The 21624-nt window shown below is 43.1% G+C and overlaps 1 protein-coding gene and 1 long non-coding RNA gene across 4 annotated transcripts in view; one reads left to right on the plus strand and one right to left on the minus strand.

Annotated features, from left to right (window-relative positions):
- The window catches only part of EPHA4 (EPH receptor A4), a 142699-nt gene that overhangs the window by 29952 nt on the left and 91123 nt on the right, over positions 1–21624 (minus strand). For all 3 annotated transcript variants that reach the window (XM_049106451.1, XM_049106450.1, XM_025441476.3), the window contains exons 6-8: positions 4972–5096; positions 3816–3975; positions 2500–2611 (exon numbers count right to left, since the gene is read on the minus strand). In XM_049106451.1, the coding sequence (XP_048962408.1) occupies positions 2500–2611; positions 3816–3975; positions 4972–5096 (397 nt within the window). The remainder of the gene's footprint in view (positions 1–2499; positions 2612–3815; positions 3976–4971; positions 5097–21624) is intronic.
- Positions 1225–16584, plus strand: LOC112656280 (uncharacterized). Its single transcript, XR_003134248.3, has 3 exons — positions 1225–1418; positions 14159–14272; positions 16474–16584. It is a non-coding gene; the product is annotated as an uncharacterized LOC112656280 (long non-coding RNA).

Here is a 21624-nt window from a genome sequence, read left to right on the forward strand (position 1 = left end):
CCTTGGGAAGTGACATTTTTTTTTTAATGGGGGAGAAGGGACAAGAATCATCGCTGGGTAACTCGACAGGCTCAATTCTCTAAGGTAGGGACTCATAATTGGAAATCCAATGAATCCTCCTCTATCAATCCTCCCTTAAAGAATAAAGTGATCAATAAAAGCAGAAAGAAAATTAAGTCATCAAGTGTGCAATTCTATTTTCTATAGCTTCAAGCTTTTAATAAGCTCATCTGCCTGCATTATATTTTCTTGCATTTTTCCTTTCTTTTTGTCAAAGCAGAACACCTGAAAGAAACTTATCATGAGGTGACTTGTTCCTAATTATTCTGGTTTCACTGGTATATTTAAGGTACCTTGGGGGTGGGGGGAAGGCAACCCTTAAGAGAAGTTGGACCAGTAGACAAAGCTTCCCATCAACATCAAAGAGAAGGTGGAGATACAGATAAGATCCACTTTCTCCAAAGGCGTGCTCTCTCAAATGGTTCTGAACGTCACGTGGTGCTGGATTCTAAGCAAGGATTATTCTGATGTGGAGGCAATTAAGAATTTTCTTTTCTAATAAAATTTTATTGATACACACTGTAGAATTTTAAGACACAGAAATATGTAATAATGAAAACAAAAGCCCTTCTAATTTCCACAAATTCCCCCAACCCACTCCTCCCCTCTGCTATCGGATGGATATATTATTGCATCCAGTTTCCATGTTTGTGTGTCCAGCACATATATACACAAAACTAAAAGACAATGAACAAGAGAGAGGCGCGTCTTGACTGATTTCCAAAATCAAATGCCAGAAAAGGAAAGAATACTTGAAATTCCATTTGTGTTTGGGCCAAATTGGAGTTTCCAAAGGCTGAGCTACATTAATATATAGGGTGCAGTGGGCATGTCTGTGTAAGGTCTACACGTGCAGTCCAGCAAAGGGATAATAAGTATTTGTGGTGGATTTTACTTCTTCAGGAGGGAACTCACTGCTCTGATCAAACACACAGCTACAGACTTTGCACCAAAAAGAACAAACACAATGACAAATGTAGGTGGTGCCTGCACGCACCAAGTTCTTGTTCCACACTGCACTAGATTGATTGATTTCTGTAATACCAGGACATTTTGGAGTGTGGGAGTAGAGGCATGATATTAATAGATACATGAGGCAGCTGAGACCATCCAGGCAACTTAGGATATACAGTCATCACCCTAAATGAGAACGTACCACAGAGTGAGGAAAAAGGATGATGGTTTGTTTGCTCAGGCCAGTGGCAATAGCCAGAGGCCTTGTTGTGACATCAGTGAGATCACCTACAGGAGGGGCAAAGAGAGAGGGCACAACAGACCCTAGCCAGGGTATCCAGTAGGAGCATGGCTCCTGGGTATCCAGGTGGAGCTCTACCACGAGGGCAAACTAATGAGCCTAGGTAAGCACTGTGTCTGCCTGAGTATCATTTTACTCTTCTGTTATGTGAAAAGGTTCATATTGAAGAGGATCATTTTGATGACCCCTGGGTTCTGGCCTTCTTGAAACCTTGTGAAATAGCTGATGGCCCAGGCGAGTGAAGGTTGGAGAAGCTTAGATGTGGGCACATCTTGGAGATGAGTCGCTGTCCCTCCTCCACCCCATTCCCCGGGAGCCCTGGGTAGTGTTAATAAGCACACGGGAGCGACAACGATAAGAAAAACTTGTTCCAAAAAAAGTAGGTTGCCAAGCCGTTTCTATTTCTCTCTCTCTTTTCTAGGTTGGTATTCAAGCATTAAGTTAGAGTGTAGACTCTCACAGAATTAAGTAATCTGCTGTTTTAGATTCATTTCCAAGAACAATGCCATGCCCACAGCATGCTTAATGGAAACTCTCTAGAAACGCTGAAGGCCTTTCCTAAAAGAAGGCCGAGGGGCAGCCCCTGGATTATTTGCTTTGGTTACAATTATTATTAACCGAACTCAAGTTGAAGCACCTATTGTGTGTTAGATTAGCTACTGTACTGACCAAAATTTCCCTGTCAGTAACTTAGAGGTAGATCTTCTAAAATCCTCTATCCCTACTTCATAAGGAGGGAAGAAAAAGAAGACTTAAAGAGTTTAAGTAATATAGCTGACAAATGGCAGAGCTTAAATTTTGGACCTAAGTTTTATATGGCTTCTTTTTCACCTTTGGCAGTAAGTCCAGGCTTAAGAGGTGTATAAATGTAACACCTTACAGCTTGGAGTATCTAGGAATCTCTCATTGGCTTGCTCATTGGCTGGGTTTTCAGGAATTAGCTGGGTCTTTCCAGGACTGTAGGCTGTGAGGGCTGTCGGGGGTGGGGTGGGGGGGACCACAGCCAGCAGCTCCAGTAGGGGTGTCCAGGGATCAAAGCAGAGAGGAAGGACCTGGCCATGCAACATGCCCCATTTATGATGCTAATCAAAAGCCTCAGCTTTGTGGGGAAGAGACAAAAAGCTCCCTCTTAAAAACTGGGATGGAGGGCTAGGGGGTGGGCAGCAAGTGGCTTAAGTGCTTACCTCCTGCTGATGACAAAGGCCGCGATGAGAATGACCACCAGCACCACACTGCCTGAGACTGAGACCAGAAGGACCGTGGAGTTGGCCCCATCTCCGATGATCCGGGAAGGCACTGGCAAAGAGAGTTACACAAGGATCACCTTTGGCAAGATCGTGAGAGCTCAAATCTCTGACTGGGTCATCAGTGTCAGTGTTCTGAAGCCACTGGGAAGGCACATGGCCTCTTTTGCCCTTTGAATGCATTTATGGAACAGCAGGTCTACGACAACCTCAAAGAGATGAAGATTTTTTTTATATTTGTACGAAGAATGTCAACCAGAAGATTCTTATTAAACCCTCTGGGTAAACATTACTCTTTGTTGCTTCTTCTTTGTTTTGTTTTGTTTCTAGTTTCAGCCCAACTCATATTCAGTGATCTGATGCATTCCTTAGTGAGAAAGACACTTGGCAATTTCAAAAAGGACAAGTAGTTCCAAATATCTCCCCATCCCCCACCCCCCAAACTATCAAAAACCTGTGTATTAAAAAAAAAAAAACCTGTGTATTATTGCCCAGATCAAAAGTCATTTCCTCCTTGAAGCCTTCCAGGAATAGCCCCCAAAATGTCAAACCCCAACAAATTCTAGAGTGCTTTCTTTCTCTTCTGCTTTTTTTATTCCTACTTTATCGCACAATTCATGAAGAACGTTACTTTCTAGAACTGATGTTGAAGATGCTTCTCCACTATCTCCTTATCAAGTAAGTTCAGTGTGGGTTTGTTAATCATCTAGATGGAGCTATCTTATGTAAACTGCTTATTCAGTGGGCAGGTCCTTTGCTAACATTTTCAAGTCAACCAATCAGTCCAACTCACAATGTTGAGAGTTGATGTGTTTGTCCAAAGGGTCTTTAAGAAAACAAAACAAAACAAAACAACTAAAACTAAAAAAACTAAAAAAAAAAAAGAAAAAAAAAACTAAATCTGACTTGATTTAAACAGATTCCTAGAAATACGTAAAAGAAAATACATTTGGTCTTTTCTTTACTCTTCCCAGGAAAAGTTCCTATCTTAGGTAAGATAGCTAATGCGACTCTCAAAGTCCATTCAACAATCCCAATTTTTCCATGATTCATAGAAGACTCAAGAAAAAGAAAACATTTCCTAATCATGTGAACCCTTCTTAAGGGTTCGATACTATGAAAAATGCTCTCCTCTAAAGAGCAGGAGCTCTTCTAGGTTACAGACATCATCATTTCAAACTGTGTTCATTGCATCAGAATGTTCACCTAACCAAAAATTAGGGACAGCTCCTCACATTTCACTGTAATGTTGGTACCTGTGTTGGTTGTGACCTCCAGGGGCTCGCTGAAGTCGCCGTAGCCAGCTGCTGTCCTGGCTCGGACATGGAACACGTAGGAAGTCAGAGGATTCAGGCCTTTGATATCTGTGTTCCTGGCGGCCGTCCGGACAATCCGGTAGCTTCGCTCATTCTGATCCTGCATCACAGGACGACAAAATTGGGGAAGGTGGCAAAATAAATCTCCCACTTACTCTAGATACAAAATTAAAGGGACCAAGCCAGTGTACTCAGAAGTTGAAAGCAAACTGATCGATAGACCCTCTAAACCTCCTATTCTCCTCAGTGTTGGAAGTGCCACGGTTACGTCTCGGATATGGAAGGATGTGTGGATTTCAGGTGGGATCACGGTTGACACCCACAATATACAGTCTTTACTGATGATCTTTTTTGAAAAAGAAAATCAGGTGATGGTTGGTGGCTCTTCTCACTCCACGGCCAGGAATTTAAAAGAAATAACCATAAGCAGGTCTCTCGTCTTTTTCTATTTGCCGTCTAGAAAATGTCAAAAATGTTGTAATCGGGTTTCAGTGAAAAATAAATCCTGTCCCTTTTCTGCTTTTAATAAGGAAGCCAATAAGTGATTATCTTTAAAAAGAAAGAGAAGTCAATTGTTCGTTTTCTAGACAATCTTGAATGCAAATAGCTCTCTTCAGAATTCTGTCCTTTAAGAGAGACACGTTATTTGTAAAAATAATGTCTTTCTATAACTTTAAGAGGTTGAAAAATGTAATTTTCCTTCCCCGATTTTCTATTAAAAGTCATCAAAACCCACACCTTGATTCTGAATAGCAGTGATCTACTTAAACAGATCATTATTTCGACTTTTATGAGTCACTCTCACTGATAGAAGGCTTATATATAAGAACTTCTTAGCTATCTTGATTTCCATTACTAGAAAGAAAAAGTGGTTATATTAGAACACAATGTATTTTTCCTATTTTTCAAGATAACCAACCTAATACATAAAATTCATAATTGGATCTGATGGGGGAACAAAATGCATTTGGTTTAGGATTCGCTGGTATTCTGGATTTATAACTGGCTAAAAACTGAAGAGATAAAGGAAAGGAGGGAAGGGGGAGGGAGGGAAGGAAAAGAAAGGAGGAAGGAAGCTTGCTCATTCAGGTAATACCTTCTCATAATACTTGACTTCATACTCCAAGATCACCCCATTGGGCCGATCTGGTTCCAGCCAAGCCAGAGCAACACTGTATCTTGTAACTTCTTTCGCCTGGACCAAGGCAATGGATGATGGTGCTATTGGGAGAAACAGACAAACAAGAAAACAAAAGGGGGAGAAAACATTGGTGGTAGCCATCGATAATTTTATTTTACTTAAGAAAAGTGTAAAGGATTCTTGTCTCTTCCAGACCCCCATCTCACTCTTCTCCGGTACAAAAGCACACCATTTTTACGGTTCTCTCCAATATTTTTGGCATATGGTTTGTCTTAGAAAGATAATCTTTGAAGTAAAAGCCTGGTAGGTCAATAGGCCCATGGATCACCTCCGCAGCACCTGCACTATAACTCACAGAAGGTATAGAGAATGCTACTTTGTTCTTCAATTTTTGCAAGCCGTGAAAGCCACTGGAAGATTTCATTTTAAGCTCAAACTGCATCTCATCCCATCTCCAAAGTTTATAAGTGGTCAACTTACTGGTCTTTAATTTTATACAAGCAGGAGAATTTTCAACTCTTGTACTGTAGGAAATGCAAACAACTTCTCTTCTTTCCAATAGAAATAAAAGGCTGCCTAATTATATAGTGAAGGTTCCAATTTGACTCAACAATGCAAATAACGAAGAACACAAATAAAGCAATGATGCTCTCTCTCTGGACATATGTGACATTTTGCAGCTATTTTTACAAAAGCTGCAATGTTGATTTTGCCTGTTGAGTAGCAAACTTTCTTCTTTCCACTAAGAAAGACACAAAAGCCGTCCTCTACTGGGTGTGTTCTCAGGGGTTCCTGAGATTTATAAAACCAGGCTGCCCTCTTCTTCATTGTGGCGGTCACATTTCCAGCTGGCTGTTGTCAAGCTCTACTGGGACTGACAATGACACAAATGTGCCATCTCCAGGGAGAAGAGGAGCATTCATGAAGTCTGTAATCTCATTAACAAAGCTGGTCTGTAGAACCAGAGATTAGGGGGTCTTCCTCAATTGAATGTATATTATTCTTGTTTGTCACCAAATTGTAGAAATACGTGAAAACAAACACCACAAAATGGCCACTGAGGAACAACCGCATAGTGTCAGGTCATCCTCCTGCTCTTTCCCAACACACACACACAGCTGCCAAACTCCAACTCAGAGGGGAAAAGAGAAAAGTAAAATAAATTGTCACTGAGTACGGATCGGGGCTAACTTCAAACATACTTGACCATACCTGACAAGTGTATTGATGACAAGGAAAGCAACCAGACGCACCATAGTCACACAAGGGAATCTTCCAGCTGAAGTTAATCCAGCAGGGAGGTGGTTACTTGACAGCCTGGCTGGCATCTCCGATAGGGCTACTTCAAGATGGCATGCACGCACACGCACACACACGCACACGCGCGCACACACACACACACCCTGCCCTATTTCTCTCCCCTTCTCTCTCTCCCCAAAGCTATTCCAGATTGACTCTCAAGCATAAATACAAGTGAAAGATAACAGTGGACACACATGTCCTCCATCAAAGGCAACCCCAAGGTTAGTAAGACCAAACTGGATGAACAGAGCTGCATGCAGCAGACATATGGAAGCCACTGAACATCTGAAGAAAATGAAAAACGGAAATGTGCTCATTAGCTGCATTAAGGCTTCCCTCCCCCAACACACACACACACACACACACACACACACACACACTCTCTCTCTCTCTCTCTCTCTCTCTCTCTCTCTTTTTCCTTACTGGTTGGGATGGAAGCCTCATCCAGCAAAATGCAAGGAGTGACTCCTAAACACAGAGAGAGCAGGAAGGCTAAGAAAGCTGCCTGGCTGTGAAAAGCTATTTCGCTCCAGGTAATAAATACATCGCCTAACGGAGCACGTTAGCATACACTCCATAAAAAGGGGCTCTTTAAACTCTGATGTTCGGGATTGGGAAGTGAAATAGAGAAGTGAGGACTTTCAAGAGGAAGCGGTGCAGTGGGAGGGTGGGATCATAAAGTTGTAAGACAGACTTTCTCTCGGAAATGGCTGGGTCAGATCCCGATAATCAACGGACTCCTCGGGAATGAATTGCCTGCAGTCCTTGGGTCTTGGGGTGCATGGATTAAGCTGGTTTCTCTCTGGTCGGGTCAACACCAAACTGTTGCATGTGGGCCACGAATCCGACTTCCACTTTAGAAGTAGGAGCAGCAGCGTTCCTGTGCCCATTCAAGGGGAATCTGAACTCAACCCAAGTGTGTTCAAAGTACGGTGGGCAGGGAGTTCACAAAACCATCATGTTAACTAACAGAATGTTTCCAATGAAGCCCTACTTGGAAAATCCATCGCACAAATGTGTAACTAAGCCAATAGCGCGTTCTTTGACTTGGCCACCATGAAAATGGAAGAACAGGAGACGAAAGCGTAAAGCAGAATGGTTCTAAATCCCAAGAGGTATTATGTTGGGGGGCTGTCCTGTCTGAATTCTTTCTGGACGGAGGTCGTCAGAAAAGCATTTCCAGGCCACAGTGACAAAAGCAATCCGCGACCAAGCGAGATGGAGAAACGTACTCAGTGAAGCATGCCACTGCACCGTGTCCGAACACGGTGTCCCACGTTCACTGGGACAAAGAACACCAGGCTGGAAAACGTGAGGCTTGCCAGCACTGCCACTCTGGAAGGAAGAGGCAACCTGGATATGCTCCACGTTACAGGCCGCACAGGGCTCCTCCCCTCACCCTTCCTACCCTACTTCCAATCCAGCCTCCAGCTCCACATCTGGAAGCCGTCTCCCTGCCACGTGTGCCCGGCTGCAGCTCGCTTCCCCAGAGGAGGCATTCGGCAATGGCATTTCTCGATCACTCTCCTGCCCCGCTGCTTCCCAAGCTTGCCTTCTCATGCCATTCATGTAATCGCTGCCACAACCCTCTGCAACTTGTGCTACGATTTCGGTAATACTGTTCTTGAACCAACACACTATATTTGTTGACGTGGGTTATATTGAAGAAGAAACTTCCTAATACTGACATAAATAAAACCCTGGGAATAGCAGGTAACCATAAAGATGAACATGTAAATAAACAATGCTGCCAATGCTTGCTGGACACTCCTGCCAGCTTTATCCAAGTACAGATTAGCCAATTTGCACTACAGGGCAATTCAGTATTATATGACGTTCTAGACGGGTCTTCACTAAAATCATCTCTGATGCTACCATGGTTGCATTCCCACAGTTTGATAAATACTACCAAGCGTTCCTCAATTTAGAAATGTTTTGGATCTTGAATCCCAGGACCCCAGGGCTCTGCCCTTTGCTAACAAAATTACAAGATGACAGACTAATCGACTAACAGATTGAACACTCCCGTCCCTGAAACATGGTTCAGAAGGAGCTATGACAAATCTAGGCCTTAATTCCAAAGAGAGCTTCTCGCCATAGTGGAAATTTTAGTCAACATAAAAAGACCAAGCAGGAAAAAAGACGCAATGAGAACCAATGGAATAAAGCAGAACTGGGGATGCACAGACACAGATAATCAAACACAGTCCTTGGTATCAAATTAAGACCCATCTTATCCCTCGGCCTTTTCTGAATTAACAACAACAAAAATAGATGAGGAAGTTTTTATAACAGTCTTGGCAGAAAGGACACCCGTTTTCTAGAACTCGAGAGAAGCCTGCCCACCTTCTTCTTGTCCAGATCCTCTCATGGTGATGGAGAGAAGTGTGAGGTGGGTACTCCCTGATTATACTGTGTTTTTACACGTGCGCTAATACCCCTGCTGAAGAGTCGGAGGCGAAGGCGGGAGGAAGCCGAAGGCGGGTGTTAAGTAGCCTTGCTAAAAGAAAGAGTCACATCTTAGATGGGAAGCATTCCTACCTACCCACAGACCTCCTTCATACAAGAGGTGTTTGCTTTAAAGAAAGTTCTGGGCCCCTGGACATCAGCAGGCACTCTGTGGTGGCTAGAATTTTGGCGTAACACAAGGAGAGCTGGTCGTGCCGGTCCACAGAAATGTGGCTGAGAAGGATGACTGATGGCTGTCAAACTCACAAAGGCTCCAGGATAGTTTTAAAGAAAGGTTTGTGACTTAACTGAATTAAGTACTTAATTTTCTTTTCTTTTCTTTTTTAAGATTTTTTTTTTTTTTTTTTTTTTTATTCTTGAGAGACAAAGAGAGGCAGAGACACGGACAGAGGGAGAAGCAGGCTGCCTATGAGGAGCCCGATGCGGCCCCAGGACCCCGGGGTCACGACCTGAGCCAAAGGCAGATGCTCAACCGCTGAGCCACCCAGGGGTCCCTACGTCCTTAATTTTCAAATGTTAGAAGCAGTATTTCCACTGACTGACAGATGTCCATCTTCCTGTCCTGGGATGCTCTTATCTGAGACCACAGCCTACTATTCTCAAGGGTATTTTCGTAGTTTTCACCCCAACCACGTTCTTGATTTCCTTTTCTTTTTGCTTATAAATCACGCTGACGTACCCTTTCAATCATTCAACAAATGTCCTTTAGTCCTCCGCTGGAGGACCTTAAAATCCAAAAGTAGAGCTGAAGAGGTATTTGTGTTTATACAGTGAAACCATATTTGGCTAAATAAAGATAGTGACCGAGACAGGAAGAAAAATAGGGAGGAGGGGGGCGTTGTCCACTGCAGAGAGCACTGTGGAAGGATGTGGAGTAAGGTCGGTGAAGTACAGGCAAGCTCTGTGGTGACAAACCAGAGGCACCCTGGTGGCCGAGCAGGGGTACCCGCTCCAAGGATGACTGGGACTTTGAAGAACTCACCGGTCCTCTGCGTCTGTGAGCACGTGGGCTCATCCAGCGCATGGGAAATGGTAAAGACGGACAAATGGTAAAAGGATTCTTCACTTTACTAGTTTGGTGGGTAGATCGGTGACAGCTAGAGGGACCCGGGGGATCATTCTGGGGTTGAAAGTCCCCGGGTGCCATGCTGGCCAAGCCCCTCGAACGTCCTTGCCTCCGTCTCCCATTTGTAAGACCCCTTCCTTCCAGCTGCGGGCTCGCGGGCCGTTAGGACGTAGGCTCCACGCAGCTGGGGCTTTCCTTTGTCCGGATCAACATCCAAACCATTCAAGATCGTGCCCCGCACGTAGCGAGCGCTCGATACATTTTCAAACAAATAAAGTGAACTAAGTCAAAATAGACTTCAAAAAAAAAAAAAACACAAAAAACCAAAAAAACAAATCTTTGTAGACAGGGAGATGTTTTCTACATGAGAAGCACCAGAAGTCCGTCTCCCTAAGACAGCTTTTCGTCTGCACCTGTTTCAGGCGACCTTCCCTGGGCTTGGTTTTGCTATTTAGGTGAACTCGGAGACTGACAACGAGGAGGAAAGCAAATGACAATTCTAATTATACGCAGAAGTCTCTTGTTTTCTAAGAGACAGGAGATGCTTCCGAAGTTTTGTTTTGTTTGTTTGGTTTTTTTCCAAGCACACAGGTTGGAAAATGTCATTCAAGGGCGGAGTAACATTACACCGGGTCCGACTGCACCTGTTACCCAGGGCATTGGGGGGGCTGCTCTGTCGCTGACGGAGGTGATGACAGCCCTCTCAAACTTCACCTCCGTATCCGGAGGGTAGGTATGTTGTTCTCGTCACCACGAAGGTACAGTGGCCTTGCGCCCGCCAGGCCAAGCCACAATCCTAAACCCAGAAAGGGCATTTAAGCGCCCCTCTAGTTTTACGAGAGCAGAGACGCGCTCACTAATGGAAACCAGTCGGGGGCTGCCAGGAGAGGCCCTCTGGGGCTGCGGGCATCCCTGAAATCCCACCAAGGGGACCTCCCTGAGGAGGTGTCAGGGTCACAGAGCGCAGAGCCCTCTGTGCTCAGGGCAGGGGCAGCAGGGCGAAGCATGTGGAAGAGGTACCTTTCCGCACTCACACTGGAAACAAATAAAATGGTAGTAAAATATCATTTTTGAAAGATGGAGCAAAAAAAACCCCATAGAGGATGAAAGGGAAAAAAAGAAGAAGAAGAACTCACCAAGGCATGAAGGTTGAATGAGCTGAGCTTTCTCCAAGAAAGCCCGGACAGATCATCCCCTCTGCAAATAATTCTGTATTCAAAATGCCCCACATCCCTGAGAAACCGAGAATGCTTTCCAAACAGGGCCCCCGTTTGCCCTGTACCTGCGGTTCCGTGCGGTGGGAGCCCGGGCCTCACGCACGCAGAGGCACACGTGGGTTTTATCCGTGTGCGCGTTTGTGATAAACAGAAACAGCACAGATTAGGGGCCGCATCACGCCTCTCTAACCGCGGTACATTTCACAACGAAGAATTACCGGAGATGCTTTGATGTCAAACAGAGGAGGCTCCTTTTAAAGAAAATGGTAAATTTAACTTTCTTTGGTTCAAAGCTCAGCAATTCTTGCTCCCCACTGATGCAAGTGCTACAATTTTCTTTTATTCGCTTCCTCAATGACTCGCCATTAAACACCTACAAGTCATTTTACTGCAGCAGTTTGGTCCTTGTGACACCCAAAGAGGATGGAGAGGAGAAAGAAAAAAAAGAAAGAAAGAAAAAAAGAAAGCTACGGAGTTCAGAAAGGCAGGAAGGGGTCTCCGCGAATCACTGCGGGCTATCAGGCTGGTTGCTTGGGTCCCGCATCACAAGCAATGAATTAAAAACAGTTTGGGAGACTTGGGTCGGGGTGGGTGGGGGGAGAGAAAGCTCAAACAGATCCACGGCAGTTCACTACTGGCTCGAATTAGGAGGGCGGAGGGAAGAAGGCAGGAAATAAGCAGATGCAATGAAAGCTCTCCAGCCTGCAGGCAGGGAAGAGTGGAAACAGCCCTTTCGGGAAGCCCAGAACCCCAAGCCCAGGATGTCAGTGGTACAACAAGGCCCAGTGCTCGGAGGGAGGAGGGCGGCCTAACCACAGGGGTGGAGGGGTAGGGGGGTGGGGGGCCCGGGATCCGAATTTAAAGAGGCCGTGTTTACTCAAGGGGTCTTCCACCCAGAGGAAAACTAAACCCACAGTTTATACATCTCTCTGCTTCCTGCAAACAGCATATTTAAATTTAATTACTTGGGCCTTACGATGGTTTTGGCTTCCTCTTTCTTTCTCATTTCAACACCGCAGCTCTGATTTGCTCTTTATCAAAGGTTTGTGCATTTTAAAATGCTGTCAGGCATCAAAATTAAATGCTTCAGAGCACTAATGATATCCTTGTGATTAAGGGTTTTGCCGTCACAGAAATGCTAAGAACTCCGGTGCTAATATTAATTGCTTTCTTCCACATCCCACCCAAGGGGGGGGAAGGATTTCTCCTCTGAGCTCCGCACCACCTATGGCACTAAACACCAGTGACTAATTTCTCTTTCTACTATTACCGTCGCAGTATTTTATAGTTCTCAACAGTGTGCAGTGTTTTCACAGACATATGATTTCATTTGCACTACATTCAAGGAGCTGGCTTAGCCCTCTGCCATTTTTTAGGTAAAGATCATTAAAAGACTCAACCCCCACCCGCCCTCCCTGGATACCTCACTAAGATCTCCACTCTGCATCCCACAGCTTTAGCTGCCGTATTATGAATAAGCGCTTACGTACATGTGACCAGGGGCATGAAACAAAATCGTAAAATCGTTTTTGTTCTTTTTTTTTTTTTAAAAAGGTACAGAAAAAGTTGATTACTTCGAAACTGATACAGAATTATTTTCCTATTCAACAAAAGACATAGAACCAAATTCTCAATTAAGACCTTTAGAGGACTGAATACAATGGAGTTCATTTATATTTAAATATGGATATATTAATATTAATTAAGCATACACTTAAAATATACGAGGGATGCCTCCCCCAACCCCCTGCCCAGAAAGTGACTTCTTTCCAAGGTTAGTACACAGAGTCAATTTTAAACAAATGAAGCAGGGTGCAGGATGCAAAAGACCCATGCTTCCAACAACTTTCAAAATGGGATTTGGGGACACTAATGGTGCTTTAACTAAGTGATCTAAGAGCAAGCCTTTACACAGCATTAAACTCAGACTCTGACTTTACTTATTTTTCCAAAGAAATGGGTGGCAGGTAATTTTAGAGAAATCTTTTATAGGGACCTAGTCACCACATTTTAAATAATGGGATGTGACGCTATCCTTGCTCTTCAGGTGAAGTGCTCACCCGAGCAAGATGAAGGTGTTGAGATCAGCCTCTGTGGCTAATGGTCCAAAGATACGAGCGCCCCTCCCCTAAATGCCTGTTTCTGGGGTGGAGCTGCCCAGACAAGGATGGCATTTCCTTCACGTGTTGGAAGGTTCGTGTGACTGAATTCCAGGCAATGGGATGTGGGTTTAAGTGATTCTTCCTTTTCTAGACAAAGCACATAAGCAGTGTCCTCTGGCCCTTCCATCCTCTCTAACCTACAATCCGCCGGCGGGATGTTGGCACCCGGGCCCATCCTGGAAGCCCCTCACCCCACCCCACCGCCTGCCAAACCTCCCCTCCTCACCATCAGCTGGATATAACCTGGGCAAGAAATAATTTTCTAGGGGCACCTGGGTGGCTCAGGAGTTGAGCGTCTACCTTTGGCTCAGGTTGTGATCCCGGGGTCCTGGAATCGAGTTCTACATGGGGCTCCCTGCAGGGAGCCTGCTTCTCCCTCTGCCTGTGTTTCTGCCTCTCTCTCTCTCTCTCTCCGTCTTTCATGAATAAATAAAATAAAATCTTAAAAAAAAGAAATAATTTTCTATTGTGTTAACCTACTAAGTGACATTTGGGGTTATAGCAGGTGCTCATTCAGGTCAAGTGGAGCCATTCAGCAAAAAAGAGGCATTTTGCATGTAACATTTTCACATGACAACTAACTCAAGTGTGGTAGTATGGTGGCTCCAGAAGATTGAGCTGTGGTCTAAAGCTGCCTGAATGGCCTTCGGGTTCCCTCTCGGACACTCCAGCTCCAGTGCACACACTGCGAGCAGATATCCACTCATTGGTCAGAGAGACTGGTGCGTGCTGTCCTGAGGTCCGCAATGCCAGGAGGGGATTGTGCAACTTTGCAAGGACGCGATCAACTACAGGTCTTCCTCCAGTGAATGAATTCAGCAGAATCACTAACTACCAGCCTCGAAGATGCCGCTGAGCTGGTCTTAATGTTCAATGGGAAAAGATAGTGGGGTTCTCAAAATAGCTTGGTTGATTTTTCTTTTCAGAAACGAGTTGGTCTCCATTGCATAATCCATAGCTGACACAGCTGAAGTTCTTGGGCCACGTCAATCAGGGGAAAACAGAGAACAATGGGCATGTGAGCAAGTCTGGCCTCCTCGGTAAGGCACTTCCACACACTTACCACCAATCCAACCTCACAACTCTCTGGGGCGCTTATAATGATCACCTTTGAATTCATATTTGCAAACTTAGGCAGCACATGGAAGGTAAATAATTGTACCGGAGCTATAAAATGAGATTGTAAACCCAAGTCTGCCTGACTCCGAAGTATACAAAACATACCCTCCTACCATACATACCCTACCCCCTGCTTGTAAACACATGCTCCCTAAATTAGCATTTACTGAGTAACTGCCATGTGCAAAGCACTGTTGTAAAGGTCTTGCATGAATTAATCCATATAATCCTCACAAAAATCCTATGAGGCAGGTATTCTTATTGTTCTCACTTTATAGATAGGGAAACTAAGGTACAGAGTGTCCGAATAACTTGCCCCCAAGTTATAGCATGCATGTAAGTGGTGAATTCACAAGGCAGGGCCTACAGCCCACATTTTTAGCCACTGAGCCACAAGAGGCCTCTAGTCTCTCCCTTCCTTGCACTGGTAGGAAACGAGAGATTTGAAGGTTGAATGGCTTGCTCTCCAGCAGCATCAGAAGCATTAGTAACAGCAAATGCTAGGTCTGCTCTATGTTACTTAGGTATAAGACTGTCCATGTACATTCTTGGTTGCTAGAAATTCGGAGGTAACCTAGACATGTCCTCTGTCCATACACAAAGCATAAAGGTTTTGGAGATGAATCACCTCACAAGAGAACTACTTAAAGATCTAAGAAGAGAATTATCTAAAACAGAAAAATTCAATTGCAAAAGAAAACGATACTATTTGAAGTTAGGGAAGGGGTAGGAGGTGCAAGGCAAGCTTCGAGAAACTGGAGAAGGTTGGTGATATTCCATTCTTTGCCCTAGTTTATGGTCCCACAGGTATTTGCTTCGGGCTAATTCATTGACTATCCATTTGTGTCTTATCCACTCTTTCATAATCGAGAGGCTAAAAAACAAAGAGAAATGCTAACATTTATTATTAAGATAGTAAGGATGGAATAAGAAAATTAGTATTAGAAAGACCCACCCCAAGTTTAACTCTGGGTAAAGGTCTAAAAGTGTCATGAAAGATCTAAGTTTTTGCAAATTAGGACTTTTGTAAGTATTTAATTGTTCTGTTTCATATTTGAGCCACACAGCAACCCCTGCTCTCTGCGGAAAGAAAATGTATTATTTAAATGCTTGTTTTACTTTTTTAAAAATGACCATCTTAAATTAGCATTATCACAAGTATAGCCATTATCATTCATTGTAAGAACTACAAGTGAGCAACAGCTCCACTTGGAACCAAGGCGCCATGTCCCCCAGAAGTAACTGGGGATGACTTAGGACACAGAGTCTCTGATGTAGTTCAAGTATGTCTTCTGTTTCATCTGAGACCCGCTTGTTTTACTTTCTATTTGCTTACTAAGAAGCTTGTTGGCAGGTTCCAGCAAGGGTAGCCCAGTATTTGCCAACAGAAACATGGCAGGATTCAGCGTGTATTTCCTGTTAAGTAAGGATGCCAGTTTGAGGCGAATAGGAAAACAAGTCTTTCCACTGGAAGGCAATTTATAAGAATTCGCCTGAGAAAGACAACCACTTTAAATGGACAAAGTTAGCAAGAATTTTTTAAAATTATATATATTTTTTTTCTCTAGGAAGATGAACCTCTTCATTACATCTCAGCAGGTCAAAAAGTATCTAAGATAAACTCTTGGTTGAAATTATTTTATATGTGTCTTGATTAGATGAGACAAGGAGCCTTGGGCAAAGTGAGCCACTCCATGCCCGAGGATGCCTGCCAAAATTATTCTGGAATTCGGAGGATGGCGTAAAGGAAAGGTTCTCTTCTGCTGAGGAGAAATACAGCATAGAGAGTGGAAAAGGATTAGCTGCTGTGAATCAAGGCTTCTATTCCTTTAGCTGTCAACTCCACTAGAGAGCTCCAGGCATTCCAAATCTGGAAAATAAAAGCTGTGCTGTGGGCTTCAGGTTCTTTTTGTTACTCAGACAGCTGCTAATCGTCCTGCTGTGTTTGGAACCAAGAAGACAATGCTGTAACATTTAGCTTTCTGACATCCGAAGCATCTAGATCAGTCCCCTATTAAAGATGTATTAATCACGAAGACTCTAAGAGCCAGGAAGATAGATGCACCTAGTAAATCTTTGCTCTTGCCTTTTACTTTCCACACTCATGTTTCTACATTTACAGGCAGAAATGCTTAAAAGCCTGCTCCAGAAACGGACCAATAAAAAGCCTTGTTTCTTACTTTATATCAGATGCTTGCTGATTTCTTACCCCCGAAAAGCCTTTCAGAAAGAGGTAAGACATTGATCATTCTGCTAAAAGAGGCTGTTTCAATAAATAGATCCACTGTGACTGTTGTCATCTTGACTTTTTAAGTGTGATAACTAATTTGTGGCTTTGCCACTTGCTACAGGGACATCCAAATTATCTGTGGAGTTAGAAAAAAAAAAAGCCATTAGAGAAACCTAGGACACTTCAGAGAGCAAACTACTAATACTACTAGTATTATATACTACTAGTATATATACTATACTACTACAAACTACTAATACTACTAGTATTATTATAGCAGTGCTATAATTAGCACTGCTCCTCCTAATACTAGTACTACTAATAATACTAATACTATTTGGCCTCCAAGTCAGGCCAAATTACCCACCAAGTCATAGCCCTGAGTGAGACTGAGTAAATGGGAGCTTATTTTGGATCTAGAACTACAAAAGAGTATGTGCTTGATGAAGCTTTGGAATTCTGTGCAGAGACTTAATTTATGTTAATAAAGAAGTCTCAGAGATATTTCCTCACAACTGTCTTCATTTCACAAGAGGATTGTAAAGAGACATCAAATTCTCCATCAGAGTAGATCATCCATAGCATTTGTCATGAATGGGTGACCTGGTAATCAACCCTGAAACAAAGAAAAAATTAAAAAATAATAACAGATAGCCAGCCTGATGTTATCACAGAGGCCCAGAATCCGATTTTGTTTTTTCTTCCTTACCTATCATCTTCATAGGGGAGCATCTAATCATCATAACACAAGATGAAAAGTCTCAACACATGAGACTCCTGTTAACTACAGAAGAGCAGCATTAGCCATTCTGAGTTACTGGAAATCTTTTGAAATTAGATTGCTTGCTTTTTTTTTTTTTTTTTTTTTAATTTCCAAGGCTAATAGAACCCAGAAGAGGCAAGTACAATCTTTGCAAGATGCCATGATTGTGCCAGCTCAAGGCACTGAATTCTTTGGCTTTCAATGAGTCTGAATATATCATGACTAACTCCTTCCCCATTGCTGTCTCAGTGACAGGCCACTGTCTTCCAAATTGAAGGAATAGGAAGTCAATTAGTGTCACTTATGATGTGAACACCTGTCGACTAAGACCTGGACTGAGACCAATTTCATTACCATAGGCACTCACTGGCTGCCAGATGGCCAGGCCTTGGACCACTTATGATATAGTCCAGATTCAAGGAGGTGACCTAAAGACAGAAAGGTCTAGAGTCCCATTAGTCATCTCCTGAGGCATCCAATTCCCCCATCACATATGCAATTGCAACAGGATACCTATTTTTCCTAATGATCACTTAAAAAAGACCACAGGAGCTTCTCAAAGAAAGGTTGTGGAGACCAGAAATCGAGGATATTAGTTTCTTAAATGATAAGCATTTTTACGAGCCATTGTCATTTTTAAATCTGAAACTCCATTCTGTTAACTCAACTTTCATTCTCTTATTACATTTAAAACACATGTACAGAGTAGAAAAAAACAGAAACGGGGGATCCCTGGGTGGCTCAGCAGTTTGGCGCCTGCCTTCGGGCCCAGAGCATGATCCTGGAGACCTGGGATTGAGTCCCACACAGGGTTCCCTGCAGGGAGCCTGCTTGCCCTCTGCCTGCATCTCTGCCTCTGTGTGTGTGTGTCTCTCATGAATAAATAAATAAAATCTTTATAAAAAAACAGAAATGAAAAATATCAGGCAAAGAATAAAGTGGAACATGAAATTACGGGCTACAGATCGTCACTGACAGGGTAAGACAGATAGGCAGAGAGGATCCATTTCAATACAATGCTTGTTGCAAATCTATGTATACTATGCTACTTGGAGTTTTCCCAAGTCCAAATGTTGCTTGGCTCAGAGAACAATGGCAAAAGGCTGAGAAATGATGGTCATGGATGGTAGAGTGTTGCAGGTGGAAGAGAGAGAGGGAGGAGAGAGAGAGAAGGAGAAATGGGAAGAAGACCAGCACTGACTGTCCCTTGTATTCCAAGCTGGTTTCACTACCTGGAAGTCTGGGAAGGTTCCGGCCACAGGGAAATCAAATATTCAAGGGACAATATCTATGAGCCATAGAACGAATGCTAAGGAGCTGGTTGTTAGTTATACCTAAGGAAGCCTTCGTGCTACGTGGAACCAAATCTTTCCCACCCAGTTTCCTGCTTGCTATGGAGACAAGCACAGAGTGACGGGCAAGTGGAGAGAAGTGATAGAGACCTTTGGGTTAAATTACAACCAGCACATTTTGAAAATGCTTCATATACAAATGGTCACCACATGCTATGGTCTCAAAAATGTGGCCATGAAATGATATTCTTGAAGCTCTCCTAGTTGAAACTCTATCTTTTTGGCAATTGTCATAAAAGCTATGATCGAGGTTAGGGAAAAGAGCATAATTTATGAGAAGGAATTTTAACCTTGGGAATCTGCAACCATAGAATTAAATTTTTTTTTAAATATTGGGGTATCAGCCAGAAACTAAATGTACGTGCCAGATAGTTTAAACTCCTACAGGCATTATAAGCCCGAAGCTGAAACAACCGAGCTATTAAATTTTAAAATGTTATTAAGGTCAGTAGATGTCTCCAACTGGATCTGTGTTTGAAAGCCCAAGACAACTTTTGTAGTCATAAAGAGTAACAAAGGATGAATTAGGAAATCTATAATTGTTTGAGGACTTGAATTTTCTTTTTCTTTTCTTTTCTTCCTTTTCTTTTTGAACTAGGAGGTTCACAGCATCTCACTGGGGCCCCTCTTTAACACAACCTGCTGAAGTGTGAAATTCAGTATTACCGGCTCCACCCAGGAGTCAATCTGTAAATACCAGAAGGACCTCATTAGAACAACACATCGCCTAGAAATAGTCCCGCAGCATGATCTCCAAGAGAGCCATTGGAGCAGGGCTCCGGCACACTACAGGCTGTTAGTTTATGGAAGTATTTTGTGTGCATCCTGAAATAGGAGGGGAAGAAGAGCTGGAAAGAGAAAAAGCCATCATCCAAAGCACACATACGAGGAAGGCTGTGCTCTTGAAGAGTTAACGGGGAGATTTAAAGGGCTTCTCATCTGCCATTCTTCCCCCAGACAATTCCCTTTGACATTACACAAAGATTCCTTAAATATATCACCAGCCTCCCAGAGCCACACCTGAATCAGATGACTACTCGGCACTGGTGTCTGCAATGAGGGCAGTGAACACAATTTATGCTTTTTAAGTTCTATGACCTGTGCTCTGATTACAAGACACTAATTTTCCTAGGCTGACCTTCTCCCATATTTGTATTCCCCGCTTTCAGTGGCAAACAAAGCAACAAGAATCCCCATTGTATATTGTAATGATAATCACACCCCTATTTTAAAATGGGGGAGAAATGAGATGATGTTAGCTTTAAGAATTCCCAGGGCTCCCAAAGCATCCTCCTAGAAAGATTCCCAAAATCATGCTCTCCTAGAGCCCTGTGGGATTCAGTGGGTTTCAGTGCAAATAACAGCTATACCAACAACTCTTAAGATCATCTGAAATTCTCAGATGAAAAAAAAAAAAAAGTCTTTGATTATCTTGGAAAGTGGAAGGGACACTTGATTAAGTGGTCAGCTAGTTGCATATTCGAAATCTCTGGCCCGTCTATATGTGCCACCCTGGCATTGATAAAGGAACATGGAGGAAGCTGTGCTCTCTTGCCCATCTTTACACTTTCTCTGCTCAAAATACACACTTATTATGTTAAAAAAAAAATTAGGGTTGATTCAAGAGGCAGATTTACAGCTTGCAGTATGTTATCTAGACAACAGCAACTCTCCAGGGAGCCACTGTGAGCCTGTCCCTCTCAGGATTTGTGCTAATAATGGATGGCTCTTACCCAAGCTCTTTATATACAGTGAACCTGTTGGTGGCAGGTCCCTATTTAATACCCACTGAGAAGTTGAAGCTACATATCTGTCTTGCTTGTATGCACATGTCACCATCAAAAGGTTCCGGGATAAGGATTTTTTTAAAAGTCAGCAACCCCAGAACCTTCCTTCAAGAGGCCTTTTTGATAGTTTTGATAGTTTGATAGATACCAAACCACCTGAGAAATTCATATATGGAGGTTCTCACTGGAAGGTGCCAGGCAAAAAAGGAGTGGCCCCCTCTTCCCTTCTTCCCTTTCCCTCTCCTTGCAAGAAGCGATTGCAAAATAGAATATGTATTTCAGATCGTTGTCATTTTACCCATAAGACATTTTAGATAGATTGTGGTTTGGAAAGTAGCCCTTGTGCTTTGTCATCAAAGAAATAAAATAAAATAACAAAACAAAACAAAACAAAATTAAATAAGATAAAATAGATTTTAAAAGATGATTTAGGAGAGTCACAAGGAGTTCCTTTAGAACAAGCTCTCCAATTTATCAGAAGAGAGAAAGAAGGAATTTAATGTAGGATTTGTTTCTTCAGCTCTGTAGCCATTTTGCTGACCGTTCAGCCACATTCCCATAGCGCTCTGGGTACCAACCTTCACAAATCATGAGTGACATTTTCCAATGAAGCCACAGTGTTCACTAGGCAGGTGACCACACGATGTCTGGTACCACCCTTCTTTCCCGTGACTGTCGTTCTGGGGCAGCCTACGGAATCTTTTTCATTCTTCAGTCACAGACAGAGGAGGACAGTATGCCTGCGTGTGTGTGCGTGTGTGCGTGTGTGTGTTGGGGGCGAAAGGTGGACACTGGGGAAGATATTAAAAGAGCTATTTTTAATACTGATGGATAGAGCTTAGGTTTGCTTATTGTGACAAACCAAAATGTAAAACCTAAAAAAAAAAAAAAAAAAAAAAAAAAAAAAAAAAAAATTCCCTCACAAGTCTTTACCTGCAGACAACATATGGAATATATGGAATGCCCTCTTACTGTATACCCCACAGGACAACAGCACGCAGGTGCTGACGTGCAGAGAAGGCTCCATACAGTGGGGAGGACATGGACACGCATTTTAATGAGTGCCTGTAGATTGAAGATCTTTCAATGCAGGATTAGTCCTGCAGCAGGGCTCTTGGTTTTCCTGGTGCTTAAAGGAAAA

The sequence above is a fragment of the Canis lupus genome, chromosome 37 (assembly GCF_003254725.2).
Source record: "Canis lupus dingo isolate Sandy chromosome 37, ASM325472v2, whole genome shotgun sequence".
NCBI lineage: Eukaryota > Metazoa > Chordata > Mammalia > Carnivora > Canidae > Canis > Canis lupus.